Source organism: Heterocephalus glaber, unplaced genomic scaffold, assembly GCF_053883595.1.
Source record: "Heterocephalus glaber isolate CG9 unplaced genomic scaffold, H.glaber_assembly_v1.0 deba00001097, whole genome shotgun sequence".
In the NCBI taxonomy this organism is placed as follows: domain Eukaryota; kingdom Metazoa; phylum Chordata; class Mammalia; order Rodentia; family Bathyergidae; genus Heterocephalus; species Heterocephalus glaber.
In genome coordinates, this window is record NW_028258191.1 from 4,509,639 (window position 1) to 4,535,289 (window position 25,651).

At 34.0% G+C, this 25,651-nt stretch overlaps 1 protein-coding gene across 33 annotated transcripts in view; it reads right to left on the bottom strand.

Moving 5' to 3' along the window:
* Mbd5 (methyl-CpG binding domain protein 5) overlaps positions 1-25,651 on the bottom strand; it is a 437,449-nt gene that overhangs the window by 57,477 nt on the left and 354,321 nt on the right. For all 33 annotated transcript variants that reach the window (XR_015450821.1, XR_015450822.1, XM_087210018.1 and 30 more), the window contains 3 exons: positions 17,306-17,479; positions 3,150-3,819; positions 237-339 (listed from right to left, as the gene is read on the bottom strand). Coding sequence is in view for 31 of the 33 variants with exons in the window: in XM_087210018.1 (XP_087066144.1) it covers positions 237-339; positions 3,150-3,262 (216 nt within the window). In the remaining 2 variants the exon portion in view is untranslated. The remainder of the gene's footprint in view (positions 1-236; positions 340-3,149; positions 3,820-17,305; positions 17,480-25,651) is intronic.

A 25,651-nucleotide genomic window follows, 5' to 3' on the forward strand; every position in this document is an offset into this window, starting at 1 on the left:
TAGTTTTAATGAAGTATTTAATACGAATATAGGTTTGTCATCTTTGAAATGACTTGAATTATTCCATAATCTTTAAGCATTCCAAAAGGTATGTAAAAGATGTCTAATTAAAGAATTAAAATGAATATATGACTGGAGAACTAATATTAGATGAAATGCCAAATGAGAAAAGCAAATATATAAATTCCTTAAAATAAGAAATAAAAATTGCTGTTATTCCATTGTGAAATGGTTACCTTGGGAAGAATAAGAGGACATTCCAAGCCGCACTTGCATGTTCCATCAGTAAGCAGGTATGTTTTAACCTGCTCCAAGCAAGATAACAAAGACCCACTGGGACTGTAAAAATAGTTTAAAAAAATCAGGAAATAATTTTGACTGCATATAAATATGAAAAAAGGCATAATTTATAGTCTTACTATCCTCTAGAGGATATTTTCCCACTAGTGAAAAGCATTTTTTGTCAATATTATGTTAGCTACTAAATTATAGCCTTTATCACTATCTCATTCTTTCCTTTGAACCAAAATATTTCTCAGAAAAATACAGATCTTCATAGAAAATTAAACAAAAGTATTTTGAAAACCAAGTATGGACTAAAGATGGGAAAAATACTATTCTTAAGGACAGAAACAGGCAAGAAAGGAACAAGGAACAAAAAAAATACTGAAAGTAATCATTATTATTTTAAACCACAAGATTTACTTTTAAAGCTCTTTGAGGAAAAGCTGAAATTGAGGAACATATTATGACTCTAATCAGAAATTTGGATCTAACAAGTTCATTCCTGTCTATCTCGGAGTCTAAAACAAAGTTGTCCCTATGTAAAAAACAGGTTTCTTTCTCCTCCACACTGGTGTGTTTCTTTGAAGATAGATCAGCATGATCCAACTAAAATTATACTAAAAAGTCAAACCATATAGAGATGGAGAGAAGAATCAAGCAGAACTGACAAAAGATGGGAAATTTTGAGGAAATAGGGTATTGACCAAAAGGTATCTTGCAGTTCTCTTTGCTGATAACTAGGCAGGTGCCTTACAACTCTTCTTGTAACAAAAATCAGTAAAATATGAGAATATTAATCAATTTCATGTCTACATATTAGGTATTATTATATCAGATGTTAGGTTGAGTCTTTGATTTTTATTTATAATGGAATTTAAAACAAGTAATTTCTTTTTTGAGGCTTTTATAATTAACAAATCGATTTTACAATTTAAATGTGTATAGTATGCTTTGAAACTTTATATACTTTTCATTTGAGAATGTCTTTTATAACTATTTAGAAAAATCTTCATAGAAGCATTCTGATTATAATTATCCAGAAACAATTATACTCTCCATTTCATACACAAAAGCATTACACTACCAGACATAAACAACTCTGTCTCTACAAAAACGTAAGTACCTACAAATGAACCAGCTTTAAAATGAAATTCATATTTTGTTTTATGGATATTTATATAAGAAACTCAGGCATAAAGAAAAATTTTGAAGAAAACCTTAACTAGGTTAAATTATTTATTTGGGCTATTTCTTTTTATAGATGATATGCAAAGAATAGTAATTTCCATGTTACAGATGGGAGTTCTACCTCAGTAGGGAAGGATAATAAGATATTTTGGAGGTCAAGTAATTTAAATATTTTTTTGGTAATTACCAAAAAGCACCTTACTGGATTTTCACAAGAAGAATGAATTTGGTAAGAAGAGACTGCTGAATATTTTACTTAAAAGAAAATATATACATTAAATCTAACAAAATTTCAATTTAAAATTAAACCTGAAGACAAAAATTCCTAAATTCTATTAGAGTACCCCATACACTTTACAAACATTTGGTCTTAATCAGTTGGATTCTTTCCTTCAGCTATAGCCCGTTAATTAGCATCTGGGAGTACTAATTATTATAAAATACAGTTACAAGTCTTATAAGCATAGATAAAGCTTAGAAGATTGGAAACAGGTAGAAAATTTAATGTATAGTTTCAGTAGCACCATGAGTAAGGAGCAGCTGGAGACTAACCTAAAAATTACAAGCAAACAGTGAGGAGTGTAGAGAGAGAAGTATAGAGAGAGGTATAGAAAATGGGTTAGTTTCCTACATATGTTCAAGTAGTAATTTAATTAGTGATATACAAACAAACCAAACCCATGCTGACTTGATTTAATTGAGAGCGTTTTATCTTATCTGGGAAAGTTAGTTTCCATAATGATTCTCTATGTACAGATTTGGATTTCGAGAACCCATACTATCAGGATTATCAGATAGTAAAGTCTGTCAGACTTGGGAAATTATGAACAATATCACTAACAGAATCTTAGACTTTAAGTTGATTTTTGATTCCCAGACTTGGTTTGTTCACAGTCACATGAAAAAGTGATTTGGCTTTTCTAAGGATGGAGATGAAGTAAAAAAAAGTATCAAGATTTTAGAGTCCTTTGCTTCCAGCTGACTATGTTTTCTCTTTTTTCAAACTAGAACAATCATAAATATAAACATACATCACCAATATCTCGCAGTATTTTATTTATAATAAAGTATTTCTGGCAGTTTATTGGTAATAGAAACACTCTGAGAAAGTTATCACAGGTGTCTGTGTCTGTCCTATCCATTATGAGATGAGCTCTACATTCCCTGCTTTCTTATCCCTTCACTCCAATTAACACAGTGTGCAAGGAAGCGGATTAAAAACTGCAGAAAAATAAGGAAATTGTTTTTAGGTAATATTGAGCATTAAAAAGTCTAATGACTAAAACTGCCGATAGATGAAAACATAATCTTAGAATTACAAAAGGTAGCTGAAGTCTCTGCAGGACACAGTACTATTGTCAAGAGGTAATGGGTCTATATCCAGAATTTTACATTCTTCTGAATATGGTAATAATGCTTATATGTTTTGATCTTCATATTGTTCTTTGTTACAGAGAAGTAGAATGACATCTTATGTAAACACAAGTAATGCACAGGAATTTTCTCTGATACTCTAAGGCAATTCACAGTGTTTCTAGCACAGAGGTCACTTATTCAAGTACATGTGAGGTGCTGTCAGTCACAATATTTTGTTCTCTCAAAGAGGAATGGTCTCTACTTTCCTTAATCCTGGAACTGTAACTTTGGCATAACACAGGTATTAAATAAGAGCTCACCTGACATAAAGAACTCCATTTTGATCCGCGCGGCGCTGCCAACCCACAGGAACTTGTATAGCTGGAAGACCTCCTTCCTTGCCCCCTCCGTCACACTCCTTGCCTCCATTCATTTTCTGTGTCTGCTTGGGACTCGCCAAAGATATCAGCAATAAGATGATATCCTCATATTACACAGCATGATGGCCTTCAAAAGTGGGCCAGTGCAGCCCAGTTTTTCCTAGACTGTACAGAATGCATTGGGAAGCTATGGCTCAGTTTGAAACCAAGTCCTTGAAATCTGCCATGGTGAAAATATCAGTTTCCCATTATAATTTACATTAAATAACCAATATTTAATTTCTGGGGATGGTCTACATGTGTAAAAATGAGTGATTCCAACTAAATAAAATCATCATTCACCAATGCTACGACCTGCCTCAAATAGAGGAGGGAGGAGTGTAAAGTTTTTAGTTGGACATTTTGTCTTGAACCTTGATGTTGGACTAAAATAGCCTCCACTGATTAGAAACCAGTCTCATTTTTACAGTATGTAAGTTAATATTTCCAGGTACTACCCGCCTTTATAGGCCACATTCTTTAAACTTTCTCTTTATCTTCCAATCTGAATCCAAGGTGTTGCAGGTTGGTTCATTTGATGTTTTCATGACTTCAAAATTCCAATAATAGCCTGAAACATATGTAAATATGTAAATAGTATATTTAATGTTGCAAACTAAGAAGCTGCATGACTTTAAAATAGAAAAACCTAAGTGTACCTGATTATGCTGATGTCCTCTACCATGAAAATCACATGTAGAACTGAACTTGTTCTCATTTACTTACTCTACTCAAACCAATTTTCATGCTCTTCACCACATGAAAATTTTTTAATTGCTAGAGAAAGACCAATAATTATGGCACTATGTACACAAACATAGACACACACTCTTAACTTGAAATAAAAATATATTCATTATTTCTTATGACCTGTGAACCAGAAAACTGTGTTAATCCAATCACTTTTTAATTATGCCTTAATACTACATACACCGATGGTTCGGTTTTCTTTCCTAACCATTATATTAGCCTAAAGAAGGTAGGGTTTCTCCTTGTTATCTTTTTAAAGAAAAAGTTGCAGGAAATAAATTTACAGTACATCCCCAAATATAAGAAGGTTTTCTCCCAGTGTTACTGGATATAAGAGTGAAAGTTACTTCAGAGTCAAGATTTTACAAAATCCCCTATATGGTGGGTTATTTTCTTAATTCCTTTACCAATTCACAAGGTGGAAAAGACACACTAGGTTGACACGATAGTATCAGTGTGGGATACTTATAAAAGTCATCTTAATGGAGCTGTTAAAAAAAGACAGGAAAAAGTTTAAAAATGCTACATAATATTGTGGAAAGTATGATGTCACAGTTCTTCCTAGCATTTATTGTTGTAAACAAGCTTTTCAATGATCAATTTAATATCTGTTATGTAATCACACTATTGGACTCAAAAAACTACACTGAAGAATGAGTCAAAAATTACCCTCTTGGTATAGGAGCGAAGCCCTTGTGGTTTGTGATAAAAATTTCTAGTAGGCATCATCCAAAGATTAAAAAATTGCTATAACTCTAACAACTAAAATAGAAGTAAACATGATATGCTGTTAAATGGAAAACTGTATTAAATGACTTAAGATTCATATGATAATCGTAAAATTGGTTTCATATAATTTAAATGAAAAATTAATGTATTTCTTACATAATGTGTTCTAAATACACCTGTATAAATAAATAAATCAGTACAAACATGCACACACGTCTTAATCTACATTCCTAAAAGTCTATATATTTAAGTGGCCTGAAACCTTTTTTGGATTTTTACTAGGAAAACAGGAGATTATCTTATAGTAAAGGGCAGCATGTATTGAGGCATATGCCTGATTTGTAGCTTTGGCTGCAAGACAGTTTAAGGGTATTTTAATAAAGGATATACTCATTTAGATGAAAACCAGGAACTGTGCTCTTGGGTGTAGAAAACACTGACAGGCAACAGGAAAAGTAGCAAAAATTTAGTGGGGTAAATTCAGGGTATAAAGAAAGTACTAAGTAGTAACTCTCCCAATGGTTCTCATGCTGGTAATCTGTATCTTTGGGTCAACCTCTCTGTGGTATATGTGTCACAGAAATGGCCCACTTACAGATTTAACATTGTTTCTGTCTTCCATTCATTGCACCTTTGACCATGATTTGTACTGTTCACACGTGTGTTTCCCACATTTCATTTAACATTTACAGAGCAGTAACTATAAACTAGGCACTGTGCTAAGGTACTAGGAGTACAAATTAAATGCTGGGATGATGGTATTAGAAGGCCTGTAAAAGGTAACTACAGGGATGGAGCCCTCATGACTGAACTGGTGCCTTAAAAAAGGGATTTACTTAGTGAGACTTGTCTCAAAATAAGAAAAAAACTTTAAAAAGAGCTGGGGACATAGCTCAGTGCAAAAGCCCTGGGTTCAACCTTCAGTACTGAAGAAAGGGGGGTGAGGACACTAAGAGACCTCTCTTCTACGTTATGTTATAGTGAAGAGATAAATCATTTGTGAACTAGAAAATTAACTCTTACTATATAATACATTTGCTGGTTCCATAAGTTTGGATTTAACAGCCTCCAGAACTATGAGAGTATTTTATAATGGCAGCCTGAATAGCATAAGACATCTTATACTAAGTGCAAGTTTCCACTTTATCCAAAACTCAATGTAATGTCTGTTACTAATAAGCTACTTAATGTGGCAGTTTGAAAATGGAAATAAAAATTGGATTGTAATTTCACTGCAGAATAACTACTGCAAATATTGACAGTCTTTCAATCATTTTTTAGAAGTTTTAAGAACACATAAAATGAGTTTAATATAGTAAGTATGTATCACTACTCTAAATTATTTTGTCACTTTTGGTTTTTTCTTTAAATAAAAGACTCAGAAAAAAAATTACACTTGAAATTAAATACTATCTCCAAATCCCACCTCATTTCCCTTTTCAGATCCATTCCTCTCTCCTCTTCTCCAAAAGCAATTACCATCATGATTCTTGTTTGTATCCTCCTGCCATGTTTTATATGTTTATTTTCTATATGTGTACATGTAGGTCACATTTGTATTGCTGTACATCTGAAAGTTTTACATAAATACTGTCATACAATATACATATAATTCTGCAACTTGCTTTTAAAAATTTAACATTATTTTCAAAGCTGTTTCAATTGATATATAGCTCTGTGCTGCAGATATATAGGTCCAACCTATTCGTCTTTAATATCTGAATGGTATTCTATTACATGATTATATAACTATTCAACTATTGGCACATCAAGTGTACTAATGTTGTGCTGTAGAGTCTTTAGATTTTCAACTCTAAGGCACTCATCTTCTTTGTGTGGCTTTGGCACAATGTAGACAGGTTATAACAGAAAAGATATTGTGATATGAAAGCCACTTCCATCTCACTAATACTTGGATATATTATACATAGGGCTTTATTTATATTTACATTTATTTTTATTTATATTTATTTCAAAACAGTAATAATAGTGAAAATAGAAAAGTATGTCATTTGTGTGTGCATGTGTTGAGATATCTGTCAGAATTCCAGCAATGGTTTTGTTTTCTTGCTTACTTTCAATATGCAAATTAGTCTCTGAATATTGGCTTTTTGTCAATTGGATTTTAGTGATGTGATTCCCCTTGCCCCCACTGGCATCTTCTGACCATTCTGAATTCAAATTAGATATGACCTCCTCAAGAAAACTACACTGTAGACTGTAATGTAAGGTCTCTCACAGTTTGTTAATACATAAACATTTCTAATTTTACAATTATTATTATTGCTTATTTAATTATTGACTATATTTCCCGATAGGAATGCAAACATTCTCAGAGCAGAGACCTTGTCGGTCTAGGTCCTTCCTATATTCCTACCCAGTTCCTGATGTAGTCCATGGTGCTTTAACTAATTCTTGAAGATTGTGTATATCTAATTAGTCAACATGTTTTTATATTCTGATTTTCTTTTTCTTTTTTTTTTTTTTCTTTTTTTTTGGTACCAGGGATTGAACTTATATTCTGATTTTTATCATGTAGGTTTACAAAATTTTAGCAACATATGTGTTATAAAATGAAAAGTTTTTAAAAGAAGCCAATGAATATTGATAAATATACAAAGGACCTTTTGCTCTAGATTTGTCCCTAATGATCTCTCAATTTCTGTGTATAAAAAGTTATCACAGGGTTTCTAAGTAAATGAATAGGCTAATATTAAATTCTATTTATAAACTATCAGAGTTTTTATAAGTGGTTCACATACATACTTAACTGAATTAATAAAGGAACCCCTAAAATAAATAAATGCACTTTAATAAATTAAACTTATAATTCAACAGGATGCTAACTAATACAAGGCTAGGGCTTCTTTTCAATTTGATTTACTGACAAGCTTTATGCAGTTAAAGCATGTACTTTAAAAGTTATACCCAAAACACTATAAAAATGAAATGTTACAGAATATGACATCATGAAAATAAGTAAATAGCTATTCTTCATGAATCTTTCTGTATAATATTAAATTTCAGCAATTCTTTGAATAATGTCAAAAAAAACTTCATTAATTGTAAAAGTAATGACTTGGCTTTTGAGTGGTGATATTATTGGCTTTTGAGAAGTAAATTCTATTAAAATGTTTATAATGACATAACACATTGCTCTTGTGTTCAGCGAGGATACTTGAATACATAGTGGGGCAGAATTAACATCTAAATAATTATTCATTAAAATGAGAATGTGTAGGCCATACCACAGCCCACAGCGCAGAGAAGCAGACCTGCCCCCAGCACAGACGAGGTGAAACTTCCAGGTCGCTGTATCACTGTGCCAAGCACCGAGGAGCAGAGCTCCCCCCAGTGCAGAGGAGGTGAACCTGCTGGGCCGCAGTACAACTGCCACCATCCCCGAGGAGCAGAGTTGCCACCAGTGCAGAGGAGGTGAACTTTCCAGGCTGCCATACCACCACCACCAGTGCTGAGGAGGTAAGCCATGTGGGTGCCAGCAGCACACATCCCTCCCCTCTGCCCCAGTGAATTGAAATGTGAAGACACATAAACAAGTCTCAAAATCAGACTTTCAGATCACCTAAAGCAACCCCAAAGGGAAATGAAATGGAACAATCTGATACTCAACCACCTGGACTCCCTGAACTGGCAAGAAAAGAGGATCTGGGAAAAGTCAAATCAGAAATAATTTCTTAGATAACAGCAGAGATTGTTCCCATAGTGCAAGACATGATTGACAAATCTAGAGAGGACACAGATAAAAAAAGAGGAGCTGAAGAACATGATGGAATCCCAACATAGGAAACAAATGGAATCCATAAAACAGATGCAAGCAGATTTCCAGGAGATTAAAAACTCCATTGAAAGTCTACGCAGCAGAAAGAGCCAATGTGCAGTCAGAATTTCAGATATAGGAGATAAGATTGCAAATAGTGACCAGGAAAAGAAAACTTTCTTTAAAATAGTAAAGGACCACAAGAAATCAATCCAGCAGCTGCCAGATGATGCAAAAAATAACATAAGACTGGTCTAAGTCACTGAAGAAACAGGAGATAGTGCAGATGGCATAAAAAAACTGTTCACAGAAGTGATGGCAGAAAACTTCCCAAGCAGGGGAAAAGAACCTGACATACAGATAAGTGAGGTACACAGGACTCCAACTAGCCTTGATAAAAAAAACTACACATAGGCATATAATAGTTAAGATTCCAGAAACCCAACAACAGAAGAACAAAATTCTACAAGCAGTTAGAGAAAAGAAACAAATCACATACAAAGGATGCGCAGAATCATGGCAGATTTCTCAATGCAAACCCTCAAGGTAAGAAGAGTTTGGAATGATGTATTCCAAGCCCTAAAGGAAAACAGCCTAGAACCCAGATTGAGGTACCCTGCAAAACTATCTTTCAATATTGATGGAGAAATAAGATACTTTCATGACAAAGTGCACCTTAGGAACTTCATGAATACCAAACAAGCACTCCAAAAAATTTTAGACAATATCCTAGGAAAAGACAATGAAGATCACAACCCCAAGAAGCCCAGTAGAATGAATCCATCAGGGATGACAAGAAGTTAAATGTAAAGGGGGAGAATCCAACAAAAATAAAAAGTCATGGCAATGATAAGTCAATACGTATCAGTTATAACCATCAATATTAATGGTCTCAATTCACCAATCAAAAAAAATAGACTGGCAGAATGGGTCAAAAAGCAAGATGCAACAATATGCTGCATATGAGAAACACACTTAATTAAAAAGGAACTCATACACTGAAAATTAAAGGGTAGAAAACAATACTCCATGTGACAGGAACCCGAAAAAAGCAGGAATAACTATCCTCTTTGCAGATCGAGTAGATTTCAAACCAACATTGACTAAGCGAGACAAAGAGGACACTATATCCTTGTAAAGGGAACAATCCAAGAGGAAGAGATGACAATCATAAACATATATGCACCAAACACTAGTGCACACAACTATATAAAACAAATTCTAACAGACATGAAAAATCAAATAAGCACTAATACAATAGTAGTGGAGGACCTCAATACCCCACTGTCACAAATAGATAGATCAAAAAATAAGTAATGAAATATGAGAACTCAATCGAGCTCTTGAACAAATGAACTTAACAGATGTTTACAGAGTGTTCCACCCCACAAAATCAGAATACACGTTCTTTTCAGCTGCACATGGGTCGTTATCCAATAGACCGCATACTTGCTCATAGAACATGTTTAAGTAAGTGCAAAGGAATTGAAATTATCCCCTGTATATTATCCGACCATAGTATGATGAAATTGGAGATCAATAGCAAAAGAAAGTGCAAAAATTTCATAAATACAAGGAAACTGAACAACATACTTCTGAATAACAACCAATGGGTCACAGAGGAAATTAAAGAAGAACACAGACAGTTCCTTCAATTAAATGCCAATGCCAGTACAACATATCAGAATCTATGGGACACAATGAAAGCAGTCTTACGAGGGAAATTCATAGCAGTGAATACTCATATTAGGAAAACAGAGCGAGCCCAATTAAACAACCTGATGCTGAACCTCAAGCTTCTAGAAAAAGAAGAGCAGGACAACCCCAAAGCTCATACAAGGGAAGAAATTATAAAGATCAGAGTAGCAATCAATGCAATGGAGGCTAAGAGAACAATACAAAAAATCAATGAAGCCAAGAGTTGGTTCTTTGAAAGAATCAACAAAATTGACAAACCCTTAGTCAACCTCATGAGAAAAAGGAAAGAAAAGGCCCAAATCCATGGAATTAGGAAGGAAAAGGATGAAATTACAACAGATCTAGCAGAAATGCAGAGGATCATCAATACCTACTTCGAGAACCTACATGCCAATAAGATGGAAAACACAGAAGAAATGGACAGATTCCTAGATTTGTATGAATCACCAAAGTTGAATGAAGAAGACCTAAAAATTCTAAATGATCCAGTATCAATCAATGAAACTGAAATCATAATTAAAAACTTACCAATTAAAAAAGAATCATACCACTGTAAAAAAAAAATTTACCAACTAAGAAAATCCTGGGTCCTGCTTCACTGCTGAATTCTACAAGACATTTAGAAAGGAACTGCTGCCACTACTGTTTAAACTCTTTAACAGAATTGAAAGGGAAGCAATACTCCCAAATTCATTCCTGGAAGCAAGCATCACCTTGATCCCCAAAGCAGAGAAAGAACCAACCATAAAAAAAATAGAACTATAGGCCAATCTCCCTAATGAACATAGATGCAAAAAACCTTAATAAGATACTGGCAAATAGAATGCAGAAGATCATCAAGAAGATCATACACCCTGACCAAGTGGGATTCATCCCAGGGATGCAGGGATGGTTCAACATATGCAAATCAATCAATGTAATACACTATATCAATAGAGCCAAGGACAAAAACCATATGATCATCTCAAAATGTGCAGAAAAAGCATTTGACAAAATCCGACACTCATTTATGATAACCCCATAAAAAACTCGAATAGATGCTTGCTACCTCAATTTGATAAAAGCCATCTATGAAAAACCAACAGCCAATATCATACTAAATGGTCAAAAACTGAAATCCTTCACACTAAATCAGGAACAAGACAAGGATGTCCACTATCACCACTCTTGTTCAATATAGTCTTGGAAACATTAGCCATGGCAATTAGACAAGAGAAAGAAATAAAAGGAATAAAGATGGGAAATGAAGTCAAATTTTCATTATTTGCAGATGACATGATACTCTATATAGAAGACCCCAAGAACTCCACCAAAAGTCTTCTAGACTTGAAAACCAAATTCAGTAGAGTAGCTGGATACAAGGTCAACACACAAAAATCAATAGCTTTCCTCTACACGAATTACAGACTCTCTGAGAGAGAAATAGGGCAAACAATTCCTTTCACAATAGCATCCAAAAAACTGAAATACCTAGGAATCAACCTAACAAAAGAAATCAAAGACCTCGTCTCTGAAAACTGTAGCACTCTGAAAAGAGATTGAAGAGGATATGAGAAAATGGAAAGACATCCTCTGCTCCTGGGTAGGAAGGATCAGCATAATGAAAATGGCCATACTTCCAAAACTGCTATATAGATTCAATGCAATCCCAATTGAAATCCCAGCAGCATACTTCATGGACCTTGAGAAAGCAATCCCAAAACTCATTTGGAACAAGAAGAGATCTAGAATAGCAAAAGCAATTCTAGGCAACAGAGACATGGCAGGGGGTATTACAACCCCCAACTTGAAACTATACTACAAAGCTATTGTGATAAAAACAGCATGGTGCTGGCAAAGAACCAGACCTGAGGACCAGTGGAACAGATTAGAAGATGCAGAAACAACTCCAGACACACTCAGCCACCTCATCTTCGAAAAAGGAGCCAAACACCCTCACTGGAGGAAAGATAGCCTCTTTAATAAATGGTGCTGGAGAAATAGGGTTTCAACTTGCCAAAGGCTAAAACTAGACCTATATTTCCCACCACGCACTAAATTAAAATCAAAATGGATTAAAGATCTAAATATTAAAACAGAAACGCTGAACTGGCTGGAACAGAGGTTATGTAGAACTCTTGAAGACATTGGTGTAGGAAAAGATTTGATGAACAAAACCTCAGTTGTCCATGAACTAGCACAAACAATCAACAAGTGGGATCTCTTCTTACTGAAAACGTTCTGCACAGTAAGAGAAACCACCTGCAGTGTGAAGAGACAACCCACAATGTGGGAAAAAATTTTCACCAGCTGTCCCTCAGACAAAGGTCTACTATCTCAAATGTATAAAGAACTTAAAAAAATCAGACCTCCCAAATTTTAAGACCCAATCCAAAAATGGGCATCTGAAATGAACAGACATTTCTCACACAAAGAAGTAGAAATAGGAAATAAACATACAAAAAAATGTTCCACATGACTGGTCATTCGAGAGATGCAAATGAAAACAATGCTGAGATTCCCCCTCACCCCAGAAAGAATGGCTGCTAACATGAAATCAACTAATAACAAATGCTGGCGGGGCTGTGAGGAAACAGGAACACTGCTGCACTGCTGGTGGGACTGTAGACTGGTGCAACCACTGTGGAAATCAGTATGGAGATACCTCAGAGAACTAGGTCTGGAAGTCCTATTTGACCCAGCTAGTCCCCTGCTGGGTATCTTCCCCAAAGAATTAAAAGAATCATACAACAGTAATATATGTGTGTCCATGTTCATAGCAGCACAGTTTGTAATAGCTAAAACTTGGATACAGCCCAAATGCCCATCAACTGGAGACTGGATCAAGAAAATGTGGTTTAAAAAGAAAATAAAATGGAGTACTACTCAGCCATAAAAAATGAGAAATTAAAAGAACAACAAAAATGAGAAATTAGAGACATTTATAGCTGAACAGATGCACATTGAGGCGATACTCTTAAGTGAAATAAATAGGACACACGTGTTAATACTGAATAGTTTCTCTAGTGTGAGAAACTGAAAGTGTAAATAAGGACTAAAAGATATAATAGATCATGTGAAATAGGAAGAAAAGGGTCAAAGGGGAAGGAGAATGGTAGGGGAAAGGAAAGAAGGGAATGGAATTAATATGAGAAAATTAAAAAATGGAAAAAAAGTCTTTGTAAATAGGGAAGGATGGAGGGGTTGAAGGGAGGGCAGAGGAAGGGGGAAAAATAAGAACCGAGAGATTATATAAAGGTGCAAATTTCCAACGATGAATGGCATTATATTGTATGCCTAAAATGTAGCAATAAAATTAATTTACAAAAAATAAAGTAAAATGAGACTGTGTAAATTAAGTAAAACATGGATATTACTGAATATGTAAGTCTAAACATGCTTTTTATACTATGATTATAAGCTTAGCTCATGGAATATTAAAAAATAAAAAGTCTACTCCACTTCTATTGTGCAATGTATGCCTCATTTTCTCCAATTAAGAATAAGTTTCACATAAAACCTGACTCTGTACTTAAATTCCAAAACAGTACATATACATAATAAGTATGATTAGATTAAAAATATTAGCATTAGCAAAGTGTGAAAGGTTAGAACTTATCATTTGATTGAATAATAAATATCATCATGACCTTTTTATTATTAAATAATGTTTGTTAGAGTAACTCTAAATGGCATTTATCTTTCCTAATTTTCTTTCATTTATATATCAATTATCCAAACAGCTCCTCCATCACACCTATGCAGTGTCCCATCAGATCTTTCCCCATCTGTTTTATCCTTCACCTATTTATTCAAGCTATGCATTTTTGTTTGTGAGCATACTAATTTTGAAATTATATCTTCTTCCATTTAAAAAACATTTTGCAATGGATAAATCCCAATTTTGCTTTGGCTATTATTATTTCCATTATAATTTCTTATTATCATTGGCAAGCTACCTCTTCTTAAACATACCTTTCAGAATCATCCTTTATGAAAAAGCCAATAAATCATGCTATAGAAAATTCAATGACACTGAAAAAGGACCCTGATAATGTTAGGTGGACAAAACATAGTATAAAGTTGCATACATACTATTAATCTTAATTTATAAAAATGCTACTATTTATGTCACTATAGGGAATGAACAGCACTATCTTCCCAGGTATTACTATATGTTTTGGGGGAGTAGGAATATATTCCCTTTCTTGTCTTTCTGCATTTTCAAGGTTTTCTATGATATACATGCATCAGTTCTATAACCAGGAAAAATATTATTTCCAAAAACTTAAAAGTATTTTATATATAGAAGAATTTATTAATGTTTCCCTGTCCTTAAATGCATTATGGAAACTTTTTATCGGAAATAGCCATTAACTTTGTTTTTAGTATTATGCTATTATTTCTCTTTTTATTTTATCCAAGTGGAGAAAAAGATATGGAGGGTCACAAGTACAGTGTATTAACTGGATGATTCAAATACTAGAAAGAAAAATTAAAGCTATCCCTCTGATTGGTTCCACAAGGCCTCTGGGTTTCACTCCTTTTCTGCCTGGAATACCATTTTCCATCTCTACTTGGTTGTTTTGCATTAAACGAGTTCTTATTTATATCAGTTGAAATGCCACTTTCTTAGGCCCTCCTTCATGCCCTCAATTTTTATTTGACTTTCCAAGTCTAAACTGGGTTCATCTTGAAACTTCCTAAATTAGGAAATTCTTTCCTTTTACAAAAATTACTTGTACTTAACTGAGCTTTCTCTTTGCTGCCATCCTACATGACTGACAAAAAAGACAGAAGTGGAAATGATTTATCTGCTGTTGAAGGGCCAAAAGTGAACAACCACAAGCTCACAGATACAGACTCTTAAAAAGTATTTGGAGAATTATTTTGAATAATAGGTTTCCTCAAGAATCTATAAAATAATTGACACTATAATTCTGAAGAAAAAATTATTTATGATATATATGAGTGCATATTAGCCCTCAGCATAGTTTTGGTTTTTTTTTTGTTGTTGTTCTGCTTCTCTTGCTTTTGTTTTGGTACCAGGGATCGAACTTAGGTCCTTGTGCTTTCAAGGCAGGCGGTGTGTTTTGCTTCTCAATAGTATGAAGATTCTCATGGGGAATTTAATTAAAAATACTTGCCTGGATTTACATAAACTTTTTTTACATAAACTTTTAAAACAGTGAACTAAGCAAATTTAAGAGGCAATTTTCATATTTTATTCTTGCATTACTGATATTTTGACTATTTAAACTGCAGCTTAATACGAGCATGTCAAATCCTTATTGAAAATTGATAGATATCAATATTGTTTTTTTCCCAAAACTGTACTGAGAATAAAATAATTGTGAATTATTCTATTTGAAATATTCCCAAACAATATTTATACTATTTTACTATAAAAATGTTTAGCACTCTTCAACTAATTTGACAGTATATGCCAGTCCCCAGTAGGAGTAATCAGTACCATATAGAATATGCCCCCAGCAACCTTGAAAATCAGGAGACTGTTTAAAAAATATTATTTTAAATGGGCAGATAAACATTATGTTTTTATTTGATGTGACATATTTTGAAGTATGTTTATGTTGTAGAATGATACTCTTTAAAAATACATCATCAACTATAGTTACCTTACTGTACAACAGATCTCTTGAAATGTATCCCTTCTAGCTAACTATAATTACATATCCTTTGGAGTAACCTTTTTTTTTTTTTAGCCACTCTAGTGTTTAGCAACCACCATTATACTTCTTACATCTGTGAAGTCATTCAAGTTTTTTAGATTCCACATGTGAGTGAGATCATACAGTATTTATCTTTCTGCCCAATATTTCATTTAACATAATGTCCTCCAGGTTTCATCTATGTTGCTGCAAATACCAGAATATCATTCTTTTTAATGGCTGAATATACCACATTTTCTTTATACATTCATCCATTCATAGAGACTTAGCTTGATTCCCTATCTTAGCTACTGAGACTAGTGCTAGAATAAATATGGAAAAGCAGATGTCTCACCAATTCCCAATAATTCCCACCAAGAGTGGAAGGGTGCTCTCTATTCTCCACATCTGAATCAGGACTTGTTTCTTTTGTTTTTTGGATAATAGCCATTCTTTTAAGTGGGGTGAGGTAATATCTCATTGTAGCTTTGATTTGCATTTCCCCTACTATTAGGATGTTGAGCATTTTTTCATATACTTCTAGGCCACTCATATGTTTTCTTTTGAGAAATGTCTTTTGCCTATTTTTAAAATGGGTTATTTGTTTTGTTTTTTGCTATTGAATTACTTGAGTTCTTATTTACTGTGGACATTAAACCATTGTTAGAGGTATAGTTTGCAATTATTTTTCTCATTTTGTAAGTTATCTCTTCTTTCCATTGATTGTTTCCTTTACTGTGTAGAAGCTTTCTAGTTTGATGCAATCCCATCTGTCTATTAGAACAAGAGAAGGAGGAGTGTTTCTGTGTAGATTTTATTTATTTATTTTTGGTACTGGGGTTCGAACTCGGGACCTTGCTCTTGCGAGGCAGGCAACGGCACCACTGAGCTAAATCTCTGGCCTTCTGTGTAGATTTTAGAAAAAGCAACCCAAAGAGAAAACAAGATCCATGAAATACATGATCTTTTATTATGTTCATGTAGCTTACATATCAGGAACAAAATGAGTAAGCAGTAATACCAATAGATGTCTGGTGGTATCATATGTAGTGTCTCAAGGAGATTGCATTTATGTGACCAACTGCTCATTGGAATGCTCAGAGTGGCAGAGAAAAAGTACAGCAGCTAAAGAAAGTTTACAGACAATTTGTTTAGGTTGGAGAGGAATGGAATTTCAATAACACAAAGTGAGAGAGTATTTCAGAAGAACATATTAAAGAAAAGCAAACATTAAAGAAAACATATTAAAGAAAAAAACATATTAAAGAAAAGTAAAACCTGTAGAAAATAAAGTAACAAATAAATGAGTAAAACACAAGACCAGGAGGATTTTGGGCCAAATCTCACTCACAGAAGTATATGGCATTGATATAATTTGAAAATAGTAAGAGAAGTAATTGACAATATTGAAATAAAAAAATTTCACATGAAAATTTGCATTCCTGCTTTACCTGGGAAACTGGACAATGTGGTAACACTAGGTCAACATTCCTGCCTTGCAACAATTATCTGGAACGGAGCAGTGGCTGCTCCTTTAGAAAGGACTTGGATCTCCAGTTCACTGCAGTAGCTTCCTGCTTCATTCCCACCAGTCTGGCCTCTGTAGGCATTTGGGTTTCCAACTTCTGAAATAGAAAGGATTTTGAGGTTAGGACTGAAGGACTCAATGTAGCCCTTGATAAGATGTACAGCTCATTTTTATTGATCATTTACCCTATACATCATAGTTTATTCAGAATGGTGGAGTATGAATTTTCAGTAGGAGTACGAATTCTAGTAGATTATCATGCATTATTGTCAGTATACATAGGGACACCAGTAAGTGAGCTAAAAATGAAGCACTTAGATAACTCTCTTAATAAAACTGGCCCTGAGACTGTGATGGTTCTTGAGTTAGAGGATGTAAACAGTACAGAGAACTCTCATTCAACTTCAATTGTCATCACCTACCTTTCTCTCTTGGGACCACTTTCAACAATATCACATTACCATTATCTCAGGAACTCATCTTGGGGGTCAAAGAATTATAGGATCAAATTGTACAACTTACTTGTTATTAAAATACATAAAATGCCACTGATTTGACCCCCTGGATTTAAAAAATTGTTTAAACAAATATGAAAAATTTTATAAAGTCTTTCAATGGTATACTCGAGACTTTATAACCCCTTACTTTATTTACTTCTAGCCTCCAGGGAAACAGGAAGTTCTTGCTAGAGTGTGCTGTGTTATATATAATAGAATCCTGATTGCCATTTAACTTATTTTGTTCTGTTTTCATAGCCACTGGACAATGTTTTGACTATCTGATAAATTTAATAGGAATTTAATTTCTATATCAGGTGACATATAAACAAATAAATCACCTGGTATGGAAATTTGGTTATTGTAAATATTGATGGACTGTGTTAAGATTCCTTTACTCTCAAGAATAATGGAAAAATCAAGTTTTTTTACTTGGAAGACCTAACGACCACATCCTGGACCATAGTTATTCCACCTGATACTCTCCCATCTTTGAGGTCTTCCCTAATGGTTAGTCTACTAGTTTTCTGTTTTGTCTCTTTTTAGTGCCACCTTCCTCTGACATTATTATTAAAAAACTAGAAACGATTTTGGGTCAGAGCAGGACAAGAGACTATGTAGCACATAAAGTGGCAGTGTGTTTTAATGGTGCTGTTACTCAGAAAGCAGCCTGGATAGACAAAGGAGCAGTCTAAGGGGTGCAGAACAAGGTTGATAACCCTGACATACTACAGGTACTCCAGGTTTTATATTAATGCTTTTAGTATTTATGGAGCACCAATTATGTGTGAAGCACTGTGATGGGCACTGGAAACTCAAACAGAAAGAGAACACAGTTTTCATTTGAAAGAGCCTACTGCCTGGGGTGGTGGTGCTGGTGGTTGGGAAATTCGACAGTCAGGTAGTACTGGAGGATGCCAGATATGGTAGAGGTAAATACAGAATGTTAAATGAGTATAAAGAGTTAATCTGGTTTTCAAGAGTAGGGGTGTTATCAGGGGACAGTATACATTTAAGGACACAGAGACATCAGATAGGCAAAAAAGGGCTAGTGGGAGACCTCAAACTTTAATCCATGCCAATGATCTCTATTCCAAAGGATTAATATTGAAGATTTTATATTTTTGTCTGTTAATAAGATTTATCATACTCATTTTTTAGCTGGTAAGCTAACATAAAGGTCTCATTTTGTCAGACCTTTTAACCTTGAGGTTTCATAAGTAATGAAGCATTAATGAATATTTTCTGCCAGATGTGTGGATGCCTTTCTGATGCCTGAAATAGAAAATGATGACATCAAATCTTAGAGAAACAAATGTTGTTATCAAGAAAAAGTACTATCAAAAATGATGATTTATTTCAGTAAGAAAAGGGTATTAGTTGTGAGAGTATTGAAAACAATAGCCAATCAGAGCAAGGCATGGGTAAGGAAGATTTAAAGTAGTTTCAAACTAATGGATGGAATACTTTTCAATAAAAGGAGTCTAAGTGATAAAAAGATGACTGTAGTGTTAAACTAATTTTAGCCAAATGTATAAATAATATTAACCTTTGTTACTATATTCTAGGAACTTGTCAGCATTTTATCCATACACATATTAACTCATTTAATCTTTACTATAACTCTATAAAGCAGGTATTTTTTCTAGAGCTAAGGACATTAAGGTAAGGGAAATTAGGTACATAATTTTCTTTCCAGCTCTAATAATTTATATCCCCTGTACCTATTTTTTTCTTCTAAGCATTTATAACTATCCAGCATTCTATATATTCTATTGCTTATCCTATTATTGTCCTTCTCCTCAGACAAGAATGTAAGCTCTGTGAGCACACAGGATGTAGCGGTCGTCATAACAAACAAATGCCCTTGCTACTTTTTGTTCCTTAAAGAATGTCTTCATATCATATCATCTTTACCTTCCATGGGACAACATATAGAACCTTATACATGCTCAAGTCAAGAATATCTGCTGAGGGGCAACGCACTTTCCGGTCCCCCTTCTGTCTCTTTTAGATAGAAGCTATCTTTCTGTCAATAAATTTTCCTACTCTTAACCTCCATTGTTCCTAGAATTCATTCTTTGATTTTAGAGAACATGAACTTGCATTTTGGACATCTAGTAGGTTTGGGAGTTACATCTATTTCCCCTGTATCATTTTGGAGGTCTTCCACCGAGATTACTGTGAGGTGAGAGTTTGCTTTTGTTCCACAGGTTCTAATTTTGGTCTTTTTGCTTCACAGATTGTAACTTTTTTTTTTTTTTTTTTGGTACTGGGGATTGAACCGGGGACCTTGTGCTTGTGAGGCAGGTGCTGGATGGAACTACTGAGCTAAATTGCTGGCCCATAGATCGTAACTTTTTGACAAATTAATCTAAGAGCCAGCAGGTTACAATCACTATTTCAATTTCTAAGTGTGACTTTCTCCCCAACCTCCCCAACTTTTTCCACTTTCATTCTAGTGTGCTCATGCTTAGATTATACATGCTCTAATTTCTTAAAAGTTTTGTTTATTCTTGCCTAGAGGCTTCCAAACTCCAAGCAATCATACAAATGGAACCAGTGACAAACGTGCTAGACTTCTTTTACCAGGATTCACCAGATTGATCTTGTAAACAGCTCATAACTGCTAACTACACAATACGACTTCTACGTTGGATTCTGAAGTCCCCTGGACCTTCTCCTTATCTTCTTTGTAGGAGGCTCTTACTAGTTTCTCCCAGTGGAAACACTTGTTGGCTATATTCATCGCAATCCTGCTGACCTTATAACTTGGGCCATGTATTCTTAACTGTTTCTTTTGGTTTTTCTCCTCCAGACTCCAAGCTATAAGCCTACCCAAGATGACAATGCCTGGTGCCTATAGAGGGCCTTCAGATAGAGCCTCTGTAGAGTAACTCTGACTGCTGATCACAACTATGACCCTCTTCAGCCAGAAGTAGCCAGAACAGTCTTTGCCCTTTGCCCCTTCACAGCAGTTAGGGGTACTTCTTAGAGGAGTGAATATTGCAGTTAGGTAAATTAATTAGATATCTTGTAGGCAGTTAGACAGGGCCAGCCCAAGAGAAGCCAACGTGGAGGACAATCAAGACACACTCACTGAAGGCCAGAACTATAAAAGGAAAGAAACTACCACACCCGTGTAGGAAGTAGGATGAATAGCAGTGATTGACATTCTAAATAGGTATCAATCACCTAATCACCTAGGTGAGGGACAAAGATCTTCCAAGAAAGATCCCTGACCTACCCCTTTCCACTGAAAACCCTTGCTCATTCCTTATATGCTTGCTAAGTGGCTTGTTTCCCCATTGGATCCCCATCTAATCAATATTACCTAAGCAACTACACTTGTCATAATCTTACTGGTTGTTCATAGTTTTGTCCACCTTGTGATTTCTCATTGGATCAATATTACTTAAGTGACAGTACTTGTAATCTTACTAGTTGACTACAGTTTTGTCCCACCTTGAACCTGCCTCACGTCATGGCTTTGTCCCATAGAACACCTTTGAGAAGTTGGGTGAGTGGGCAACCCGCTTTCTGGTCCCCCTTCTGTCTCTCTTGGACAGAAGCTATCTTTCTCTCAATAAATTTTCCTACCCCCCCCCAAAAAGAGTATCTGCTGAGTGGATGATGAGCACAACTGATCAGTCAGCATATACTGAACCCTTGCAAGCTCAGCACTCAGCTAGTCCCTGGAAGATAGGGGAATACAAAATACAGTTCCTACTGTGAAAGAACTTGGCACTGAAGAGTGGAAATAAGGCAGAAGCATGAGGAATTTCTAGGGCATAAAGTAAGAAGGTCTTACATTTCATTACTTTTCTTCTTCAATTAACTAATGATGCCTAAAAAGGCCAAGTCCTCCCAAGACTACATAGTATAAAGCTGCATTAAGCTTTCTTGGAAATGCACTGTTCACAATTCTATGCCTCTATATGCATTGTTCTTGGACATAGAAAGATTTTCTGAAAGCAACTTTCTGTTCTATTCAGAGTTATCTGCTCATTCCTCTCCTACAGTACTGCTTACATGTGTATAACAATACCTGACACTCTGTTTTAATGTACATATATTTCTTGTTTCATGTATCTTTGTCATTGTGGTTGCAAACACACGATCAAGTGTATGGTATTAAAATAATGTGTGTTAAGTTGAATTAATTTTTCTTACCTTTTAAAATAATAAACAATTTATTTTTACTCCCTTAAAATATAACTATATATGGAAAAATTCTTATGAATGATAATGTCAAAACTATTGAGTAGTACACAAGCACATACAAGATGTCTAGCTGCAGGTGTGTGTCCAACCCAAACTGGACATCGAACAAAATCTACTTTTCTTATTTTATTTTCAGCACAATTTCTACATTCAGGGGATGCCCTCTGTACCTAGAAGAGTTCCTGGCAAACAGATAATGACTTGTTGACTAAATAAATGCCTATACATGAACCATGTCAATTAAATGTTAAAAGGGATGGCACAAACTAAATATAGGGATTTAGATGAAAGAATAGAACAGTGAACTCAGGGTAACAGAGTTTGTTATCTGCATTTTTTAAGCTATATACCTTTGAGCAAGACCCTTAAAATGAGCTTTAATGTGTAAAAGTAATAGATTGGACCAGATCAGCATTATTCAATTATCATATCAGTATTCTACTGTCAAATGAAATACAAATGGAACTCTATTACATAAAATAAAAAATACTTGTTAGCAAAAATTTTATTTCATAAGACAAAATTACATTTATTAAAGACTATCAATAAGAATGGAGTATGATTAATAAAAAGTATGAAAGCATGGGATGTTGGTGACAACTGAAATTTGAAATCATCTTCATTAAAAAATTTTTCTATTTTTTGGTTTTATAGTATTGACACAATTCAAATTAACAAAGATAAGTGATCATAAATGGCAACAACTGTTTAAAATAGCTAATTTGGCAAAATTAAGATTTCTGCAATTAAAATGGTCCAGATGCTTGAAGGAGGAGTAAGGAAAATGGATTTTTTTCCAAAAACTGAATGACAATATTTAATTATTAGTTGTTTCTGCTCATGAATACAAAATGGACAAGAACTACCCAAAGCTTATTGTATTATTGAAATCTACCAATAATAATAGATATTGATTAATAAAAAGTATAAAATCAAGAGATATTCAAGAAAACTTTCAAGCCTTAAATTTAAGCCTTGAAATTTTCAAGCCTTAAATTAAGCAGGAGAGCTTTCTTTAATATAATGTTTTTCTGTTAACTTGCCACTGCAAAATGGTTGAAGTGTGATAAGGAAACATGCCAGGAAGATGCCTATATATCTTATTTGAATGTATTCAATGTGGCATACATATGCTACAAATAGTTTTGTTTGCTTAATTTGATTTGGATATATTGTATTGGGTCCAAGCTTTAAAAAGGCTAACTAGAAGTTTAAAAATAAAAAAAAATATTTATAAGAAGTTTAAGTATTTATACAAACATTAGCAGGGAAACTTTAGCCATCAATCCACAAAAATATAAATAAGCAGCATAGTCTATTTTTGTTTTATGGCCTCTAATGTGTTACAATTTGATATCATATAGTTGAAGGTGCATGTTATTTTTATTATAGTCTTAACATAGCTAAAATGTTTAAAGATTTGAATGTCATGTTTAGCATTTGGAAAACCTTGAAGAACCTCCAGCAACTGGATGTTCTTTCTGGTCCTTCTAATTCCATACCAACATAACCTTGGAAAGCAAAAAAGATTTTTCAATTCAATCTTGTACACATTTATTGAGATTCAACACTCACAGGACAGGAAAGAACCTGATAAGATAGAATTACAGAACATGAGTAACAAGAAATATAGCTATTTAAAACATACAAATCTTCCTAGTACAGGTTAAATCTCTATGTACATAAGCTAAAATGAACTTTAGTACATAGATTCATGAAACCTTTAACATAACATGGTTGGTGCAGTGTATCTTAATTTATAAGTTTTTTTTTCATTCCTATGTAGTTATTTTCTCATAGACATTTGTCAGATGTAGAATAACTCCAGTGATTATTTAAGAGAATATTTTGATTTGAACTACAGGGTAAACTCTCTTAACTAATCTCCACTTAAACTAATCATTGAATGAACCAAAACTTCCTTTTGAAAAGAGACAGAATGTTTATTTCTGCTCTTAATAGCTATATGATTCCTAAATACTGAACCAATATTTGTTGGTCTATTTAGGAATATAATAAAATATTTTGTAAATTAATGAAATGTAACTATCAAAAAGTGAATGTGCCTATGAAAACTAAGTTGAAAACTAAGTTTTAACATCAATCTCTTAAAAAATTAATGTTGAATTAAGTTGAAGGAGAGGTAAATCTTGGGGGAGACCCCCTAAATCTCGAATAGTCTACAGTTAGATTACTTTGTAAGGGTCTCTGAATTTGTTGCTCTCCAACGACAGACATTATTTGATGCTACATTACTGGTGTAAACAGAATTTATATCAACTTTTGGACTTTAATCAGTAAAGTAATAAATAGGGAAAGGCTTTGGTTTAAAAAGACAATATACATTTTATAAGTTAAAACAAAATGCTAGTTACAAGTATTTTTAAATGATTTTCTGATCTGATAAATTATTTTAGCCAATGGGCCAATTATAGTTCCAGATTGTCTTGGATAAAAGGCTTAACATTAATTGTGGCTGAGAGACTGCATTTCATGATGAAATGATGAAATCATTTGGGATGCATGGCTTCTTTTCATTAGACTCTCTTATTATTTTAAAAATATGTTAGTAAAAAAAGTTACCAAGTACAGTAAGTCCACAACTTACAAATGAGTTCCATTCCAGGAGAACATTTCTAAGTTGGATTCATTAGTAAGTCTGACGAAGTGAGTCTTACATGCCTTTGACACAAATATACAAAGTATACTGCTTGTGCTACCTAGTAGTCCCCTCCGTATCACGACACTGCTTTTCCTCTTGCTTCCAGACATTCTGGGCTCTGATTGAGCACTGTGCTACTGTACACTATAGAACTGTGGAGGAAGCACACAGCAGCACAACGTGACAATGTCTGGCAGACAGGTGAGCTACTTCTGTGATTTGTTTACATTTATGAATGTTTGTAATTCGAGGTCCGTTTATATCTGTGACAGTTCATAACTTGAATATTCATAAGTTGGGGACTTACTGTAATTATTAAATGGAAAGCCTACTGATTAAAAAGGAAAACTCTTAAAATAGATATAACTCACAATATCCTAAAAATAATTGCCATAAAAATGACAGAATTACAATAAAAACTGATAATCCACAAGTGAATATTTCTCTATTTGATAAATGTTAACTAATATTTCTTGGAAACTAATAAACCAACCAGGTAAGAAATTAATAAAGATATGTAAGATTCGACCTATGCAACTAACATGCTCAATCTACTGAAATATACATGGAACTATTGAAATCTGTAAGAATTAATGAAGATATACAAGATCTGAACTATGTAACTAACATGCTTAATCTATCAGAAATGCACATGAAACTATATAAATCTATAAGAATTATAGATACACATTTAAAAGAATCAACACGTACTGGGAAAATTAGCATAGTACGTTGGTTAAGAGTGTGAATTCTTTTTTTTCTAGTACCAGGGATCAAACTCAGTACCTTGCACTTGTGTGGCAGGTGTGGCACCACTGAGCTAAATCCCTGGGCCAAGAGTATGAATTCTAAATATATATTGATGCAATTAAAATCCTAGCTCTGT